General features: G+C 38.7%; 1 protein-coding gene across 3 annotated transcripts in view; it reads right to left on the bottom strand.

Moving 5' to 3' along the window:
* RASGRP3 (RAS guanyl releasing protein 3) overlaps positions 1–21,975 on the bottom strand; it is a 643,233-nt gene that overhangs the window by 286,374 nt on the left and 334,884 nt on the right. For all 3 annotated transcript variants that reach the window (XM_086926878.1, XM_086926879.1, XM_086926880.1), the window contains one exon: positions 1,694–1,841. In XM_086926878.1, coding sequence (XP_086783004.1) covers positions 1,694–1,841 — 148 coding nt within the window. The remainder of the gene's footprint in view (positions 1–1,693; positions 1,842–21,975) is intronic.

Here is a 21,975-nt window from a genome sequence, read left to right as displayed (position 1 = left end):
GCAAATCAGTCTGACCCTGTGCCTCATGGGAACAGTCCAGCCCAAACTGCCAAGCCATGTCTTCCCTGGACCGGAAACAAGCATCCTGGGACCAGTTTCGGATTCATAATCCTCATCAGCCAGGCTATCTTGAATCCAGTGGCCAAGTGAGCAAGGGACTCACGTCTGAGCATACCCTGCCAACTTAGGGTGAGCAAAGCGATACAAAAGGGGATGATGGATGGAGCGTTTGAGCCAATCAAACACTCACCCCCAGTCAACTGATCTGGGTTTAATCCATCACCATTCTTTAGCTCACTCAGCCACCCAAGTACAGACATGGCCATATGCAAATCAGTCTGACCCTGTGCCTCATGGGAAAAGTCCAGCCCGAACTGCCAAGCCATGTCTTCCCTGGACCGGAAACAAGCAACCTGGGAGCGGTTTCGGATTCATAATCCTCTTCAGCCAGGCTATCTTGAATCCAGTGGCCAAGTGAGCAAGGGACTCACGTCTGAGCATACCCTGCCAACTTAGGGTGAGCAAAGCGATACAAAAGGGGATGATGGATGGAGCGTTTGAGCCAATCAAACACTCACCCCCAGTCTACTGATCTGGGTTTAATCCATCACCATTCTTTAGCTCACTCAGCCACCCAAGTACAGACATGGCCATATGCAAATCAGTCTGACCCTGTGCCTCATGGGAAAAGTCCAGCCCGAACTGCCAAGCCATGTCTTCCCTGGACCGGAAACAAGCAACCTGGGAGCGGTTTCGGATTCATAATCCTCATCAGCCAGGCTATCTTGAATCCAGTGGCCAAGTGAGCAAGGGACTCACGTCTGAGCATACCCTGCCAATTTAGGGCGAACAAAGCGATACAAAAGGGGATGATGGATGGAGCGTTTGAGCCAATCAAACACTCACCCCCAGTCAACTGATCTGGGTTTAATCCATCACCATTCTTTAGCTCACTCAGCCACCCCAGTTCAGACATGGCCATATGCAAATCAGTCTGACCCTGTGCCTCATGGGAACAGTCCAGCCCGAACTGCCAAGCCATGTCTTCCCTGGACCGGAAACAAGCATCCTGGGACCGGTACCGGATGCATAATCCTCATCAGCCAGGCTATCTTGAATCCAGTGGCCAAGTGAGCAAGGGACTCACGTCTGAGCATACCCTGCCAACTTAGGGCGAACAAAGCGATACAAAAGGGAATGATGGATGGAGCGTTTGAGCCAATCAAACACTCACCCCAAGTCAACTGATCAGGGTTTAATCCATCACCATTCTTTAGCTCACTCAGCCACCCCAGTTCAGACATGGCCATATGCAAATCAGTCTGACCCTGTGCCTCATGGGAACAGTCCAGCCCGAACTGCCAAGCCATGTCTTCCCTGGACCGGAAACAAGCATCCTGGGACCGGTTTCGGATTCATAATCCTCATCAGCCAGGCTATCTTGAATCCAGTGGCCAGTAGAAAATGGGAGCCAAATGATTAGGTAGGAAGCAGGGAATTAAGGACACTGGTAAATAAGAGGTGGCCGCTAAGCACTTTTGACTGGTCAAAGTACCCTTCCTCCCCTCCACCTACCAGCAAAAGTACTATTACTTATGGAAAAGGTTACATTCTGAATTTTTAATTAAAATATTTCTACCACTAAAATCCAACTAAAACATAGCTGCATTGAAAAAAATGTCAAACTCCTTACAGAAATCCTTCTAAAGGCTTTATATTCAAGGAAGGTGAGATGTTCAGCCAGCTCCCTGGGCTCTAGATGGTCAAACAGCAGGCACACCTTCCCCTTCTTCGTAGACCGCTTTCTCTGGGTGACTCTCCTCATCCAGTCGTATGAGGGGCTGCAACAGAGAAGCAGACATGATCAACATTGTAAGTGCCTCTGTACAATCTAGTCATCAGTTGCCCGGTGGCATTAGTAGATCACATGGGGCAAAAGAATGCACAAGCTGTACTCTTGCCTTAGTGCTTTCACTTCTGCTACAAAAACAGGAAAGAGGCAGCTTTGAATGTTTACAAAACATGGGAACACATCACTGCACAGTATATATAAATGAACTTCATTACAGTAAGTTAAAATACAAATCATATAGATACTTATTTGCATAAACAGCAGAACGTGCTGAAAATGTCATAAGGGTGAATTGTTCCATTCCTGGCACATTTTTTGTCAAAAACTGATTTTACACGTTAAATATATATTATTTACAAGTTAAGAACTTTTATTCTGTTCCTAGCCAGCCTGTTTTTCAGGGTATAAAGGATGGACTGATATGTTGGTAGTTTGAGGCTGATTCAACAGTTGTTTTTCAAGGACGCCGGGGACAACAATCAGAGCACTGTGTTGTGTCTGCCTTCATGTTGCTTTTTGGTATAACTCTACACAACAGCAATGGAACTCAGGATTCATACTATACACCATGGCAAGTACACTCAACCCCAAATTTACATTCACAAAGACTATACCTATGTTTAACTCTATAGACAATTTTTATACAATGCAGTTATCCAGGATTTGGATAGCAATTTTGAGAAACACCCCAAAAGTCTTACCATCCAGTACCAGAGCAGAAAGATAAGCAATAATCACTGAACCCTTTGCTAAATCTTGAGCTGGTGTGTCGGTGTGTGGTCCAAGCAGACTTGTTAAAAGAGCCATGTCTTCAACTTCTTGTTGAACTCAAAAAGTGAGGAAGATGCTCTGATGTGTTGTGGGAGGTTGTTCTATGTTTTGGGTGCAATGTAGGAGAACAAGCAACCTTCTGCTCTGCTTTTGTGAATACAGGGGGTGTGTGAGAGTGAGAGTGCAGCTGAGTGTAGTGGTCTGGCAGGCTAGTGAAGGTGTATGTGGCTGGTCAGGTACGCTGGTCCAGTGTTGTCTAAGGCTTTGTAGGTGTACGCGATGAGTTTGAAATGGCTGATTTTGTGAATGGGGATCCAGTGGAGCTCTCTGAGGTGAGGTGGGAACATGGTGCAGCATGGAAGGTTGAATATGAGTCTTGCGGTGGAATTCTGAATGGTATGCAGACATAATAACGAGTTTTAAATATTGATATGCCATAATATCGATTTTTATATTTCGATGTGACAGAATATCAACCTGAAAGAATATCAACAAGAATATCAACATGCAGGTAAGAAATATTGATTTAATTAATATTGAAATTAGTAATATCGTAAGTAAAAATATTGTTGTTTATAATATTGATTTTTTTTGGGGTGTTTTGCATGTTAGTATATGTGTTAAAAGTATAGCTTATTTTTCTAATGTATGTTTGAATATTTTACAAGTAATTAATTTATGTTAATTAATTTTTGCGCATTTTAGTTCTGTAGCGGGTTGTGAGTTTATAGGGAAATAGGGTGGGAAGTAATTTTATTAAAATATAATAATTAATAATTCTTTAGATGTTATTAATACAAAAAAATTAAAAAAATTGTTTTAGTTCTGTAACTGGTTGTGGGTTTATAAAGGAATAGGGTGGGAAGTAATCTAATTAAAATATTTAATTTATACTTGTATTAATTATTATTTTTGTATTTAATAATTTATAATGTTAATTGTGTTAATTAATTTGTTATTAATTAATTTTTAATTGGTTAATAATAATTAATAATCACGTGGTAAATATGTTAATTGTGTAATTTGCTTTGGAGTGGGTTTTGGTTTTATAGGGGAGTAGGATGGGAAGTCATTTAATTTTAATAAAAACATTATTATTTTTCATACAATATTTATTTAAAGTTATTTTATATTGTTAATTATGTTAAAAAAAATATTAATTGGATATTGATCATTAATAATTAATTGGTAAATATGTTATTAGTGTAATTATTTTAGGTGATGGGTTGTAAATTGATAGGGGAGTAGGGTGGGAAGTCATTTTATGTTAACCCCATGCATGCTATCCAGATTCCGCCCCTGTGCTGGACCCCAATGTTAATGGGTGTGGTCATGACGGAACGGTTCCGTCATGAGCACAGCTCAACCGATGCTCATGACAGAACCGTTCCGTCATGAGCATCGAAAGGGTTAATAACAAAATTATTAAATTTTATATAATATTTATTTTAAGTTATTTTATAGTGTTAATTGTGTAATATAATTTATTTTTGATGTTTTTTAAATTGCTTGTTAATTATTATTCATTAATAAATAATTGTAAATTAATCTTATTAATTGTGTATTATTTTACAATATTGGTAGTGTTGTTTATAGGGGAATATGGTGGGAGGTAAATTATTTTTGGCCAATTCATTATTTCTTAATTAATGTTAATTATTTTGCAGGAGTGGGAATTCTAAATTATTCCTCGGCTATCCAACACATTCCGTACTGTTGCAGTTGCTGGAGTGGGAATGGTAAATTATTCACCTACGCTATCCAACACTTTCCCTACTGTTACACTTGGTGGAGTGGGAATAGTAAATTATTCCCACCCGCTATCCAACACTTTTCTTACTGTTGCACTCGTTGGAGTGGGAATTGTAATTTTTACCCACCCGCTATCCAATACTTTCCCTACTGTTGCACTCACTGGAGTGGGAATAGTAATTTTACCCCCGCTATCTAATACTTTCCCTACTGTTGCACTCTCTGGAGTGGGAATAGTAATTTTTACCCACCCGCTATCTAACACTTTCTCTACTGTTGCACTCACTGGAGTAGAAATAGTACATTTTACCCCTCCACTATCCAACACTGTCCCTACTGTTGCATTTGCTGGAGTGGAAATAGTAATTTTTACCCACTTGCTATCCAACGCGTTCCCTACTGGTGCACTCACTGGAGTGGGAATAGTAATTTTTATCCTCCCGCTATCCAACACTTTCCCTACTGTTACAATTGCTGGAGTGGGAATAGTAATTTTAACCCCTCCACTATCCAACACTTTCCCTACTGTTACACTCCATGGAGTGGGATTAGTAAATGTTTCCCCTCCACTATCCAACAGTTTCCCTACTGTTGCACTCTCTGGAGTGGGAATAGGAATTTCTTCCCCTACGCTAACCAACTTCTTCCCTACTGTTATAGTTAATGTAGTGTAAAATATTTTTTTATAAATAGATATTAATTGTAATAATTTAATTAATATGTATATATTTTATTTTTATATTTATATTACAGGTATATATATATCTATATCTATATCTATATCTATATCTATCTATATATATATATATATATATATATATATATATATATATATATATATATATATATATATATATATTTATATTTATAATTTTTATTATGTTTCTAACATTTTAGAATTAAATAAAATAATTATTTATTAATATTATTAAGTCAATATATATATTTTAAATATGTGTGTTTAATTTTTTATATTACATTTAATATTTATAATTTTTCAACTTTTTAAATAATTCTAACTATGTTTTTATATTGTTTAAATAATTTTATATTTAATTAATTTTATATTATTTTTAAGACATTAAAAAAAAACAATATTTTAAACAACAATATTTTGGTTTCGATATTTTAGTACTTACCTATGTAGAGATAGGCTGTTGATATTCTGTCCATCGATATTCTGTACTCGATAATCTTGTAGGTCAATATTCGGTCCGTCGATATTCTGTCAGTGATCCATTCTGAATGGTATGAAGTCAGTGCAGGAGCTGTTTGGAGATTCCAGCGTAGAGGGTGTTGCCGTAGTCGAGTCTGCTTGTGACAAGGGTTTGTGGGATGGTTCGTTCGATGTTCTGTGGCAGCGACGTGAAGATTGTTTGCAGCATAGGTAGCATGTGGAAGTAGGCGGAGCTAACTGAGTTGTCTTGTGCTGTCATGTTGAGCCATTGTTTCCTCTGTGATGAGTGTTTACCTTGCCGTCACGTAGTCATCTTGCTTAGTGATGGGCAGGTTGGTGATGAAATCGCTAGGGTATTGTTGGTGAGTGAAGTTGCTTTAAATGTTTATTACTTTTCTGTGTAAGAAGATGAACAGCACATTGCAAAGTTCTTGGCATGAGGTAATGCTGTTGAAGAAGGCTGTGGGAGTGGTGAAGTCCTTGATGATCAAGAAAATTTCCTTGCAGCAGTTGGAGTTCTCTTTGATGTGTTCAGCTAGCACTCTATTTTTGGTTTTTCTCTTAGTTGCTGGTGGTAGTCTTAGTGCCACTTTGTAGGTGGTTCTGTTGGTGATTTTGTGTCTGGTTCTCCAATTTTACATTTGGAGTCTCGAAGGTCCTCTGTGTTCAGGTTAACCTGCTTGTTGGTTCTCCTTTGCTTGTTGAGTTTGATGAGTGTGAGTGAGCAGTTTTAGATCTGGTTGTTGAAGTTGATTATTTACTTGTTAATGATCCATACTGTAGGCTTTGAGTGAGTTTGCTTCTGAGATATTGCCCAGGCAGCGATTGGGTAGGCTGACGTTGGTGGGTGCATTGGCTTGCAGTGTGTTGATTTGGTAATGGATTATGGAGTGGTGAGTCCATGTTAGAGTTGAGGTTGAGTTGTATTTGATGATGTTGCTGGTGGTGAAGATGAGATCCAGCATGTGTCTGATGATGTGTGTTGGTTCTGTAATGAGCTTGGTTTGTCTAATATTCAGGTTTTCGAGGAGGGCTGTGGAGCAGGGGTCTGTTCTGTTTTCTAGGTAGAAGTTGAAGTCACTGAGGAGTATGAAGGTTTTGGAGTCAATGGTGAGAGGGGTGATGAAGTCAGTGATGAGGCTGGGGAAGAGAGCTTGCATTTCTGGTGGTCGGTAGGCAAAGGTTCTGTTTAGGGTGAATTTTCAGAGATTTATAACTTGGAGTGCAGATGTTCCATGAATCGGGTGGCGCGCTCTGAGGTAGTTGAGCACTTGATTGAGTCTTTTGATATGACTGTGAGTTCCCCTCCTGGCTTGTGAAGACAGTACTGTATAGAAGCTTGTAGTCTGCTGGAATTGCTGTGGCGATGTTGGGTGCTGATGTGGAGTTGAGCCAGGTTTCCATGAGGAAGAGGCAGTCTGGTGTGTCGCTGCTCAGGAGGTCTCAGATTTCGGTCATGTGAGCAAGTGTTGGGAGGTGGGTTTGCTGTAGCATATTGTGTTGTGTGGAGGTGTTTATGGTGTTACTGGTAATGGCAGGGGATGTTTGTAGAAGGTTGCTGCAGGTTAATCAGAAGTGGGGGCAGGCAAAGTCTCCTACCATGGTGTGGGGTGCAGCAGCAGCAGGAGGAGAGGCGTTCCGGGTCGAGCAACTAAAGGAGTGCTCTGGCGCATTGCTGGGGGTGATCGGACCAGGGTTTGTGATGCTGGGCACAGTTGGATGACGGATGACAGGTAAGAGTGGCTGGGCCTAGGCACCTGCAAAGAGAAGTCACAATCTACTACCATTAAGTTTGTCACACAAAGAGTGCAGAAGAGAGAACGGCCTACCAAGAAGGGAGAAAGAGAGAGAGAGAGAGAGAGAGAGAGAGAGAGAGAGAGAGAGAGAGAGAGGTGAAGGGGGAGCACAGGAGTGTAATTCTATGTCGCATTAAGTAGTATTTGAACCAGCCTGTATCACCAGATGTTTCTAATAAAGCTATCCTCACATCTGGGTCATGTTGAAGCCAAATTATAAATCCTAGTATTTATATTGTTTGGTCCATAAAGTAGTTTTGTTGTGTGAGCTATTTAAAAAAATGAACCAAAATAACTAAAATTCTCGAAGCTTTGTTTTTTATGCTTATGCAGGAAGGAGTAGAGGACATCTCCTGACTCTGGAATCCATATCATGGAGCTTTTTTTCACAGTTAGAAACTGCACTGTGTATTAAGAACAGACAATCACAGCATGATTACACGAGCCCTTTGAAAGTGGGTCTAACAAGAGTAAGTTCAATATCACTCTAATGAGTTGGGGGCGCTAAGTCCAACACTAAAGGACCCTGCGTGGGTCTCTTGGAGACAGTTGGGCAGAAGAGGCCTGGCTGGCAATGATGATGGCTTCTGCACCAAGAAAGCTACAGATCAGCTTGTTCGTAATGCAAGACTACTTACCTACTTGGATATTGAGTTGGTAATAAATATACCCCTACATGGGGAGAGGAGCAAAATATAGACTATGGAGCAACAGTTTTCTTCTTATTTGGGTGGCAGCTTGTCTTAGTGCATGTTTCACAATTGAAACGTACAAGCTGAGAAGATTTCACAGCTGTGCATGGGGATCCGACCAATGTATTCACCATTTTGAACTCACATTAGGTGCAACAATACCTCTGCATCAGACTTAAATGAAATGTGGTCTTGCAACCTGTTATAAGGTCTTTCCTACTCTTCCTTCTTTCCACCCTGTCTTCCTGTCATGTTCAGCCTAGGAACACTTAGAATGTTCATTGATGTCACGGAATGTGGTGTGACTGATCTGGAACAGTTGACTCCTGGCTGAGCTCAAGGAAACAGCTCCTGGTGGGGCTCTTATTACCATCTTACATCTTGGCCTACCATCTACCTTGTACTACTTACCTACCACCTTGGTACCTAAACCTGAATAAATATACTTCTTGGAATAACTACCTGGACTCTAGTGAGGTATTTACTTACAACATAACCGTTGCACAATACCAAACTGTGGCTCTTGCATTAAATACAGCACATCATGCAGGGGGTGCATTTTATGCAATGGGGTTCATAGTCTGATCTGACACGTTTCACATTTTTTACCTAAATGAGCAGCAAAAATGTAACAAATATGCTTTATTATCCATGAATTCAATTTGTTTTCTATTGTGTAATACAGCAGCACCTTTCATGTTCAGTGAGTCCTTTGGAACAAGCCTCAGTCCCGAAACAAGCTTCTGGACTTGCAATAAAAATGCATGAATGGGGAGCACAATTTCAAATTTTTAGTACAGAGTAAAAGGACACACCTTGATATTTTTGGTGCCAAATATCTCACGGCATAGTAAAATCAAATGCAATGTAACAATTCAATACCTAGCAATGCACATATATTGATCTGTTATTGTTGCAGATAATCAGTCCCTTAACACAAATGTTTGAACGCAGGTGCAACAATTACAAAAAGAACAAAATGACCATTATAAAAAGAGATATACACACAGGGGTATTCATACAAAAATGTTTTCAAATGTAATTCTTTGCACAATTAATCTGCATCTCATGCTGATGAATATAATATACTTTTAAAAATGCATACTGTTCCCGTCAATATCTCCTACCCTATCTTTATTACCTTTATTCTCTTGTAACATGAGCAATACATTTTATTTTCTAAAAAAGAAAACTTCTGGCCATTTGACATATTAGGTGGAAAGGCCATGGATGGAGAGATTTCTCTCCATCTGTCAGTGTTGGAACGTTTAGTTTTTTTGTTGGTGGCAATTCACTTTGTTTGTTTCATAGTAATTATCACAATATTCACTTCTTTACCTTCAAAAATAGTATATTGAGTTTCATAATATTAATATGGCTGCCCATGTAGCCATATGTAGGCAAGGTGCATTTGACAATAGTCATATTTGACTCCTGTCTTTGAACAGTCCCTAATAGTTTCCATGTAAGGATTGAGATATATTTTGGATTTGTCAAAATACTGCTTCCTCAGTAACCATCTGCTCTGCGATTCTATAGGCACTAGTATACAATCTTCAAAATGACAGTCATTGTGACTTTTAGTTGGATATGCGTGTTGATGATCTAATTTTGTTCTCATCAAAGCTTTTAGAAAATGAAATAAAAGTTAGTGCTCATTTGAGAAGTGTGAATTAATGATTAAAGAATACAATTTTTATTTGTATAAAACCTCTGTGGTTGTATCACTTTTTATAAAGGTCACTTTGTTTTATATTCTACTATTGCATCCCCTAACCTTCTTTCTAAATGTATGTGTGCCTCCCTGTATATTATATATATATATATATATATATATATATATATATATATATATATATATATATATATATATATATATATATATATTACCTACTGGCGGTCGCCAGTAGGTATATATAGTTAGGATTTTTTCTCTATGGGATTTTTGAAAATTCTATGTCTAATAACTTTGGCGTTAGTGGACGGAATTGGCTGACATTTTCAGGAAAATGGAACATTTTGTTTCTGAGCAGCCCCTGACAATTTGGGGGGGTTTCATCAAGGGGGGGCCGAGAAAAAAAGGGGGGTCCCAAAACGCGTTTTTCCCATGTTAATTTCCATAGGGCGGTTGGCCTCACTTTTAGCTCGAACGGCTGAATGGATTTGCACGAAACTTGGCAAAATTGTAGGGACTGTTAGCCCGATGTGCCTTTGCTAGGTCTCAATATATGTGCTCCAGTGGATTTTGAGTAATTTAGGTTCAAAAAAAGATATATATCTGGGCGGAGCCTAACCACACATCTGATCTGATTGGCTGTCAGCACTTCATCCAAGAAGTGTTGGCAGCCATCTTGGGACCAATATACATGATAGCACCTCATTAAAAAGCATTGTAGTTAATAGAGGGTTTTAGGACTTTAGTTACATTATAAATCATTTGTTGATGGTACCATACTCGTTTTAGGAATTGTGGTGGGTTCTAAGGTGATTTTACCATGTGAAAAAACTTCTGCTGTGATATCATGAATATTGTTTGAAAGAAAACTAATATCTCATGATTTTCCCACAGTGGTTTGGAAGGGGATCTATAAGCTAAACTGAAAGCATATTTTCTGTAAATTCACATTATCTTTCTCAGTCATGTGAAAATGAAGTCTGACATTCTCAGTAAAACATGTACATCCAACAAGGACAGAGACTGTCAGTTGATTCCTTTGTGTTCTACTGCAGCCTCCTAGAGTGTTCTAAAGAACAACTAGAGCGCTAACAGTCCTATTTATTACAAAGGTATGGCACACCTGAAGCCATCTTGATTGGAATAAAGTGGTAACTCTTAAAACATTTAATTTAAAAAGAAACAACATGAGGGGGTATATTTTGCCATAGAAAGTATGATTAGTGCTGCAGAATGAAAAATTAGGGCACATTTTGAGTGACTTCTCAAATCCTTTTCTATTTCATTAAAACATTCTGACATGCAGTCTCCCAAAATGGCCACCAGAGACAAAAGAGCCCAAATGTAGCCCAAATATCACCCAGATGTAGCCCAAGTATAGCCCAATGACAGAATGTCCCAGAGTGTTCTAAAGAACAACTAGAGCGCTAACAGTCCTACTTATTACAAAGGTATGGCACACCTGAAGCCATCTTGATTGGAATAAAGTGGTAACTCTTAAAACATTTAATTTAAAAAGAAACAACATGAGGGGGTATATTTTGCCATAGAAAGTATGATTAGTGCTGCAGAATGAAAAATTAGGGCACATTTTGAGTGACCTCTCAAATCCTTTTCTATTTCATTAAAACATTCTGACATGCAGTCTCCCAAAATGGCCACCAGAGAAAAAAGAGCCCAAATGTAGCCCAAATATCACCCAGATGTAGCCCAAGTATAGCCCAATGACAGAATGTCCCAGAGTGTTCTAAAGAACAACTAGAGCGCTAACAGTCCTACTTATTACAAAGGTATGGCACACCTGAAGCCATCTTGATTGGAATAAAGTGGTAACTCTTAAAACATTTAATTTTAAAAGGAACAAAATGAGGGGGTATATTTTGCCATATGAATTATGATTAGTGCTGCAGAAAGAAAAATTAGGGCACATTTTGAGTGACTTCTCAAACCCTCTTCAATTTCATTAAAACATTCTGACATACAGTCTCCCAAGATGGCCACCAGAGACAAAAGAGCCTAAATGTAGCCCAAATATCACCCAGATGTACCCCAAGTATAGCCCAATGACAGAATGTCCCAGAGTGTTCTAAAGAACAACTAGAGCGCTAACAGTCTTACTTATGACAAAAGTATGGCACACCAGAAGCCATCTTGATTGGAATGAAGTGGTAAGTCTGAAAACACTCAATTTAAAAAGGAACAACATGAGGGGGTTAATTTTGCCATAGAAAGTATGATTAGTGCTTCAGAAAGAAAAATTAGGGATCATTTTGAGTGACTTCTCAAATCCTCTTCTATTTCATTAAAAAAATTCTGACATGCAGACTGAAACATGCACTTTGAATACCAGCAGCAGACGTCCCTGGTGAGCAGTAGCTTTACTACAGTGATCTAATGTGCAACTAGAGTGCTAACATTCAGAATTTATGGCAAATGTGTGACACATCTGAATGCCTTCTTAATGGAACCAAAGTAAACAAGCATTGAAAATGCAATAGATCTCGCCCTCGTTTAAGTTAAGGCCATTCTGTTTGTAATGAGGTGGCTTTTTAGCTTTGCTTTTATTAGTGTTTTTTCAACTTTCATGTAAATAACATGCATCTGTATGCATATAAGTATATGTATGCATGCATTTATGTTTGTATTTATATAGATATACAGATGATATATGTTTATATATGTATGTATATATATATATTCACTGAAAAAACCATAGGCTATAGACCATATATAGTTAGGAATTAGCATTTACAAAACCTTGAAAATTCACTGAAAAAACCATAGGTTATAGACCATATATAGTTAGGAATTAGCATTTACAAAACCTTGAAAATTCACTGAAAAAACCATAGGTTATAGACCATATATAGTTAGGAATTCGCATTTACAAAACCTTATTTTACTCACACAAAACCATTGAAATTCCATATATAGTTAGTTGCACTAACTATATATCGCGCACCCGCAATCCACTGCTGATGATGTCACATATTACATCATTCATGACATGGTCAGTGACATCACTGATGACATCACTGATGACATCTCAAATGACATCACTGATGACATCACTGATGACAACATCCAGTGACTGTATGTTTCTGTAAAGTTAAAATATGTCTTACATATTGAAGAATGAGTGGATGTATAAGTGTCTGGATGAAGGATTTAGTAGGTGCATGACTGACTGTATGAGTGAGTGATTAAATGTGTCTCACTGAGTGCATGGGTTAGTGACCAAACTGTCTTTATTTGAGCATCATTATGTCTGTTGTTCTGTAAACTGTTGCATGTGTTGATAAGTAGCTATATGAGTAACTATATGGGTTATTGATTGGTTGCCCAAGTATTTGTATGGGAGACTGAGTGTGTGTGTGGGTGGCTGGGAGGTGTATGACTCTGTGCATAGATGTGTGAGCAGTTGATTCACTAGATGTATGGTTTCAAAAGTGCATGTGGAAACAGCTGTATGGGCGGTTGACTGTGTGCATGAGTGTATTGGTGAGTGAATGGATATCTCAGTGCTACATGTCAAAGTAAGTACATATGTAAAACACAGTACATGTGAGAGTTGACATATATAAATAACTGTGCATAAGAGCCAGTGAATGTGTGAGTGGCTGTATGGATCATTGTGAACTTGTATCAGGGATTGTATAAGAGAGTAAATATGTGTTAGTATATGTTTGAATAAGTAAAGTTTGTATAACTGTATAGTTGAGGAAATGGAGGTGTGATTGATTCTTTGCATGACTGACTAGGTGTGTGAGTAACTCCATGGATGAGTGACAGTCTGTGAGTGTCTGTTTACACTGATTGTATCTAAGGTTATATTAGAGTCTGAAGAGGTTCATCGTATTATCACATGAATGATATCATCAGTGATGTGATCAGTAATGTCAAATGAGATGTCATCAGTGATGTCATCAGTGATGTCATTTGAGATGTCATCAGTGATGTCATTTGAGATGTCATCAGTGATGTCATCAGTGATGTCACTGACCATGTCATGAATGATGTAATATGTGACATCATCAGCAGTGGATTGCGGGTGCGCGATATATAGTTAGTTATATATATATATACCGCAATATTTCAAAAAATGATGATGGCACTCCACTCTAACTTTTCAAAGTTTTATTTCAAACTGTGGTGGCCTACGAGTTTCGAACAAACGTTCTTGATCACGGCAGTTTTAAGACAGTTTGTCACTTTTCTCTTTCAGTATTTATACACACTTGGTCCATGCATTGCATTGTGGAACATGTAGTTTGGTACACAAACATTCAACAAACTTTATGTACATTTTTTATATACATTTTGGATTATTTACAAGGTGCGTTTTCGTATGAGTTGTATCTATCTTTGTACACTTAGAGGGGCTTATTGTTTTTAATACACCATGTGATTTCTCTAATTGGCTGTTCCGGGCGGTGCAGTTTGGTTTTAATTTCCACTGGTGCTTAAGGCAATCTATACCGTGGATGTGCCATTACGCGCCACCACCGCCTTACATGTCTTGTGCAGTTTATTGTTTCTCGGGCTGAGTGCCCTATTATCACCACTTAGCTCTCTCGCAATTTTTCATTTGTGTGTGTGTGTAATTTCTCAAGCCCTTCTCTACCTCTATGTACCCTGACCCAGCCTGGCGGTGCAGCTCACTCCCTCTACCTTGCTGCAGGTTTATTTGCAGTTTACATGTTCCCCGACATGTATTTCTGTCTAATGGGTGTCCGTGAATGCACGTATCAATATGGGGGTCTATGTGTGCTGGTGGTTCTTGGGCTGAGTGCCCTTGTCACCGCTCTTCATGGCGACATGTCACTTTGTGACTCATGGGTGTAGGGATCGATTTGAGATATGTTGGCTTGCAGCATTTGTGTCTGATTGATGGTACAGGCATAATAAAACTATTTGTATTACATGATTAGTCCTTTCAGTCTTATCACTCTTAGTTCTTTGAATTCCAAATCCTGTCATGTGGTTTACAGGTGGACATACAGTTCCTCGTCCACATTCAGCCCCTGGGGTTGCGTCGTATTGAATTTCATTATCAATTTTGATTCCAGCCTTCTTAGCCTTAATTTTCTATCTCCACCTCGTTCATGCTGTGGGACGGTGGCCAAATCAGAGTATGTTATGTCTAGCCAAGTTTTTCCAGGATGGCTGGCAATGTGCTTCGCCATGGCATAGGAATGATCTCCATTTTGTATTGCACTGGTGTGTTCCAGGATTCGTTTCTTAAGGGGACAAGTAGTGCTTCCAATGTATTGTTTTCCGCAATGACACTGTAACAAGTATACTACGAACAGAGTCTCACAAGTGATGGTTTCTCTTATTTCAAAATTCTTACCCTTTGGGTCTTTAATGTTTGTCAGATTTCTGCCAACTTTGCATGCTTTGCAGACTCGGCATTTTGTGAAGCCTTTGGCTTTCTTTTCCAGCCATGATGGTTCTTTCTTGACTTCAAAGTGACTGTGCACTAGGTGATCAGAGAGATTAGGTGCTCTTCTATGGGTCATCAAGGGTCGTTCTCCTATATCATTCCCAATGTCCACATCTTTTTTAAGAATATGCCAATATTTTGACATGATTTTTTCAATTTTGTGGCTTTCGTTCGTGTATCTTGTTATCATTCTAGGTTGTTCTTCATTTGTGTCATCATTGTGGATGTCTGTGACTGATTGTATTCCTTCTCCTGCAGTCCTGTTTAAGTTTCTTCTTTCTTATTTTGTTAAGAGAGTTTCAGTTCTGTTTTCCTTTCTTGCTACTGCCTCACCCCTTTTGATATCCGTTAGTTTATACCCTCTCTGCTCAAAACGTGTTTTTGTTCCTTCAAAGTTCTTTTCCATTTCACTTGGTTCTGAGCAGTTCCTCTTCATTCTAAGCAGTTCTCCATAGGGTATACTTTTCTTTAGCTTCTCGGGGTGAAAGCTTTGTTCGTGGAGTAGGCTGTTTGTCGCCGTTTTCTTGCGATGAACTGTTGTTTCTATCCTGTTGTTTTTCACGTAGACTTTTGTGTCCAGAAACTCAATTTCCTTAGAGCTTATGTTATGTGGTGGCGCGTAATGGCACATCCACGGTATAGATTGCCTTAAGCACCAGTGGAAATTAAAACCAAACAGCACCGCTAGGAACAGCCAATTAGAGAAATCACATGGTGTATTAAAAATAAGCCCCTCTAAGTGTACAAAGATAGATACACTCATACGAAAACGCACCTTGTAAATAATCCAAAATGTATATGAAAAATGTACATAAAGTTTGTTGAATGTTTGTGTACCAAGCTACATGTTCCACAGTGCAATGCATGGACCAAGTGTGTATAAATACTGATAGAGAAAAGGGACAAACTGTCTTAAAACTGCCGTGATCAGGAATGTGTGTTCGAAACACGTAGGCGACCACAGTTTGAAATAAAACTTTGAAAAGTTACTGAGTGGAGTGCCATCATCATTTTTTGAAATATTGCGGATAATATTCAACTGAACACTGCCCTGGTCCCGACGGTGGCACCAGCTAATAAGAGTTCCCCCTGCGACAGGACAAGTTGTGGAGAAATATATATATAGCACCTTCAGCGATTTGGCAGCACGCCAGTATACCGCAAAACGTCCATTGCAAAATGAGACCGGTGCGCCCCCATGTAAGGAGTGAGCAATGGAGACGAGTAGAAGGCGCATGTGGAGGAGCGAGTTCGGCGCTGGAGGCGTATGCATCCTTGGCGGGGACTGGAGCTCCTGCACTAAAAAGCACATCCTCAACCTAGTACAATCACTCCTAAGATGGAGCTGGACACCGCAAAAGGCACTGACCTAAGAATGCGGTGGTTTTGTGGGACCGTATCATTGCCTCTTAGGTTTGGTTACACCGGACACACGAAAATTCAAGCTTCATTTTGAATCACTGCTGTAAGTCCCTTTTCCTTTGTATTTCGGTATTTGATCCAAAACTGTGAGCTGTCTCCGAACGCAGAGTATGTTTCAAACGGAGAGAAAGGAACTGTTAAGGAATCGGCAGGATTTGGAAGTCAGCGATGTTATCTGAAGCAAGAATGTGTAAACTGCTTAAAAGTGTGACTTTGGTTTTAAAAGGAAGGATATTAATGGTGATGCCTTCAGATGCAGTTCGAGGACTCGTAACAATCCAGTCCGGGTTTTCATTTGCAACATAATAGAGCATGTTGGGAATTGACTTTCAATAGTACAAAATAAGAGGGCATAACTTTGAATAACATAGTCTGCAAAAATAACCATGAAGCAGATTTCGTTTTTGCCGGGTTTACATTGTTGTGGCTTTGTTCAAACATATTTTGGTTATGCCTTCTGTGGGAAAACAAACTAGATTATTTCCCATGCCTGTTGCGACCCAATCACTGTGGAGTGAAGTGCATCTTCGATTTTAATGAACTGTAAAGCTTTAAAAGAGGCACCAATATGGCGCAACTCAGGTTGATGAAGTCAGCTTGACTGCCGAAACGCGTTCCTGTTCGTGTACATGCTGTAACCAAGAAAATTAAAACGGAAAGAACCCCCACAACAACGTGTGCTGGCTCCTCAATGTAATTCAGTTGGGGAATTTATATATATATATATTCACTGAAAAAACCATAGGTTATAGACCATATATAGTTAGGAATTCGCATTTACAAAACCTTATTTTACTCACACAAAACCATTGAAATTCCATATATAGTTAGTTGCACTAACTATATATCGCGCACCCGCAATCCACTGCTGATGATGTCACATATTACATCATTCATGACATGGTCAGTGACATCACTGATGACATCACTGATGACATCTCAAATGACATCACTGATGACATCTCAAATGACATCACTGATGACATCACTGATGACATCTCATTTGACATTACTGATCACATCACTGATGATATCATTCATGTGATAATACGATGAACCTCTTCAGACTCTAATATAACCTTAGATACAATCAGTGTAAACAGACACTCACAGACTGTCACTCATCCATGGAGTTACTCACACACCTAGTCAGTCATGCAAAGAATCAATCACACCTCCATTTCCTCAACTATACAGTTATACAAACTTTACTTATTCAAACATATACTAACACATATTTACTCTCTTATACAATCCCTGATACAAGTTCACAATGATCCATACAGCCACTCACACATTCACTGGCTCTTATGCACAGTTATTTATATATGTCAACTCTCACATGTACTGTGTTTTACATATGTACTTACTTTGACATGTAGCACTGAGATATCCATTCACTCACCAATACACTCATGCACACAGTCAACCGCCCATACAGCTGTTTCCACATGCACTTTTGAAACCATACATCTAGTGAATCAACTGCTCACACATCTATGCACAGAGTCATACACCTCCCAGCCACCCACACACACACTCAGTCTCCCATACAAATACTTGGGCAACCAATCAATAACCCATATAGTTACTCATATAGCTACTTATCAACACATGCAACAGTTTACAGAACAACAGACATAATGATGCTCAAATAAAGACAGTTTGGTCACTAACCCATGCACTCAGTGAGACACATTTAATCACTCACTCATACAGTCAGTCATGCACCTACTAAATCCTTCATCCAGACACTTATACATCCACTCATTCTTCAATATGTAAGACATATTTTAACTTTACAGAAACATACTGTCACTGGATGTTGTCATCAGTGATGTCATCAGTGATGTCATTTGAGATGTCATCAGTGATGTCATCAGTGATGTCACTGACCATGTCATGAATGATGTAATATGTGACATCATCAGCAGTGGATTGCGGGTGCGCGATATATAGTTAGTGCAACTAACTATATATGGAATTTCAATGGTTTTGTGTGAGTAAAATAAGGTTTTGTAAATGCGAATTCCTAACTATATATGGTCTATAACCTATGGTTTTTTCAGTGAATTTTCAAGGTTTTGTAAATGCTAATTCCTAACTATATATGGTCTATAACCTATGGTTTTTTCAGTGAATTTTCAAGGTTTTGTAAATGCTAATTCCTAACTATATATGGTCTATAGCCTATGGTTTTTTCAGTGAATATATATATATACATACATATATAAACATATATCATCTGTATATCTATATAAATACAAACATAAATGCATGCATACATATACTTATATGCATACAGATGCATGTTATTTACATGAAAGTTGAAAAAACACTAATAAAAGCAAAGCTAAAAAGCCACCTCATTACAAACAGAATGGCCTTAACTTAAACGAGGGCGAGATCTATTGCATTTTCAATGCTTGTTTACTTTGGTTCCATTAAGAAGGCATTCAGATGTGTCACACATTTGCCATAAATTCTGAATGTTAGCACTCTAGTTGCACATTAGATCACTGTAGTAAAGCTACTGCTCACCAGGGACGTCTGCTGCTGGTATTCAAAGTGCATGTTTCAGTCTGCATGTCAGAATTTTTTTAATGAAATAGAAGAGGATTTGAGAAGTCACTCAAAATGATCCCTAATTTTTCTTTCTGAAGCACTAATCATACTTTCTATGGCAAAATTAACCCCCTCATGTTGTTCCTTTTTAAATTGAGTGTTTTCAGACTTACCACTTCATTCCAATCAAGATGGCTTCTGGTGTGCCATACTTTTGTCATAAGTAAGACTGTTAGCGCTCTAGTTGTTCTTTAGAACACTCTGGGACATTCTGTCATTGGGCTATACTTGGGGTACATCTGGGTGATATTTGGGCTACATTTAGGCTCTTTTGTCTCTGGTGGCCATCTTGGGAGACTGTATGTCAGAATGTTTTAATGAAATTGAAGAGGGTTTGAGAAGTCACTCAAAATGTGCCCTAATTTTTCTTTCTGCAGCACTAATCATAATTCATATGGCAAAATATACCCCCTCATTTTGTTCCTTTTAAAATTAAATGTTTTAAGAGTTACCACTTTATTCCAATCAAGATGGCTTCAGGTGTGCCATACCTTTGTAATAAGTAGGACTGTTAGCGCTCTAGTTGTTCTTTAGAACACTCTGGGACATTCTGTCATTGGGCTATACTTGGGCTACATCTGGGTGATATTTGGGCTACATTTGGGCTCTTTTTTCTCTGGTGGCCATTTTGGGAGACTGCATGTCAGAATGTTTTAATGAAATAGAAAAGGATTTGAGAGGTCACTCAAAATGTGCCCTAATTTTTCATTCTGCAGCACTAATCATACTTTCTATGGCAAAATATACCCCCTCATGTTGTTTCTTTTTAAATTAAATGTTTTAAGAGTTACCACTTTATTCCAATCAAGATGGCTTCAGGTGTGCCATACCTTTGTAATAAGTAGGACTGTTAGCGCTCTAGTTGTTCTTTAGAACACTCTGGGACATTCTGTCATTGGGCTATACTTGGGCTACATCTGGGTGATATTTGGGCTACATTTGGGCTCTTTTGTCTCTGGTGGCCATTTTGGGAGACTGCATGTCAGAATGTTTTAATGAAATAGAAAAGGATTTGAGAAGTCACTCAAAATGTGCCCTAATTTTTCATTCTGCAGCACTAATCATACTTTCTATGGCAAAATATACCCCCTCATGTTGTTTCTTTTTAAATTAAATGTTTTAAGAGTTACCACTTTATTCCAATCAAGATGGCTTCAGGTGTGCCATACCTTTGTAATAAATAGGACTGTTAGCGCTCTAGTTGTTCTTTAGAACACTCTAGGAGGCTGCAGTAGAACACAAAGGAATCAACTGACAGTCTCTGTCCTTGTTGGATGTACATGTTTTACTGAGAATGTCAGACTTCATTTTCACATGACTGAGAAAGATAATGTGAATTTACAGAAAATATGCTTTCAGTTTAGCTTATAGATCCCCTTCCAAACCACTGTGGGAAAATCATGAGATATTAGTTTTCTTTCAAACAATATTCATGATATCACAGCAGAAGTTTTTTCACATGGTAAAATCACCTTAGAACCCACCACAATTCCTAAAACGAGTATGGTACCATCAACAAATGATTTATAATGTAACTAAAGTCCTAAAACCCTCTATTAACTACAATGCTTTTTAATGAGGTGCTATCATGTATATTGGTCCCAAGATGGCTGCCAACACTTCTTGGATGAAGTGCTGACAGCCAATCAGATCAGATGTGTGGTTAGGCTCCGCCCAGATATATATCTTTTTTTGAACCTAAATTACTCAAAATCCACTGGAGCACATATATTGAGACCTAGCAAAGGCACATCGGGCTAACAGTCCCTACAATTTTGCCAAGTTTCGTGCAAATCCATTCAGCCGTTCGAGCTAAAAGTGAGGCCAACCGCCCTATGGAAATTAACATGGGAAAAACGCGTTTTGGGACCCCCCTTTTTTTCTCGGCCCCCCCTTGATGAAACCCCCCCAAATTGTCAGGGGCTGCTCAGAAACAAAATGTTCCATTTTCCTGAAAATGTCAGCCAATTCCGTCCACTAACGCCAAAGTTATTAGACATAGAATTTTCAAAAATCCCATAGAGAAAAAATCCTAACTATATATACCTACTGGCGACCGCCAGTAGGTAATATATAAAACATTTAATTTAAAAAGAAACAACATGAGGGGGTATATTTTGCCATAGAAAGTATGATTAGTGCTGCAGAATGAAAAATTAGGGCACATTTTGAGTGACTTCTCAAATCCTTTTCTATTTCATTAAAACATTCTGACATGCAGTCTCCCAAAATGGCCACCAGAGACAAAAGAGCCCAAATGTAGCCCAAATATCACCCAGATATAGCCCAAGTATAGCCCAATGACAGAATGTCCCAGAGTGTTCTAAAGAACAACTAGAGCGCTAACAGTCCTACTTATTACAAAGGTATGGCACACCTGAAGCCATCTTGATTGGAATAAAGTGGTAACTCTTAAAACATTTAATTTAAAAAGAAACAACATGAGGGGGTATATTTTGCCATAGAAAGTATGATTAGTGCTGCAGAATGAAAAATTAGGGCACATTTTGAGTGACTTCTCAAATCCTTTTCTATTTCATTAAAACATTCTGACATGCAGTCTCCCAAAATGGCCACCAGAGACAAAAGAGCCCAAATGTAGCCCAAATATCACCCAGATGTAGCCCAAGTATAGCCCAATGACAGAATGTCCCAGAGTGTTCTTAAGAACAACTAGAGCGCTAACAGTCCTACTTATTACAAAGGTATAGCACACCTGGAGCCATCGTGATGGGAATAAAGTGGTAACTCTTAAAACATTTAATTT

This window comes from Lissotriton vulgaris, chromosome 6 (assembly GCF_964263255.1).
Source record: "Lissotriton vulgaris chromosome 6, aLisVul1.2, whole genome shotgun sequence".
NCBI classification, from domain to species: domain Eukaryota; kingdom Metazoa; phylum Chordata; class Amphibia; order Caudata; family Salamandridae; genus Lissotriton; species Lissotriton vulgaris.
Note: the sequence above shows the minus strand (reverse complement) of the source record. Positions and strands in the feature narration are given on the sequence as shown.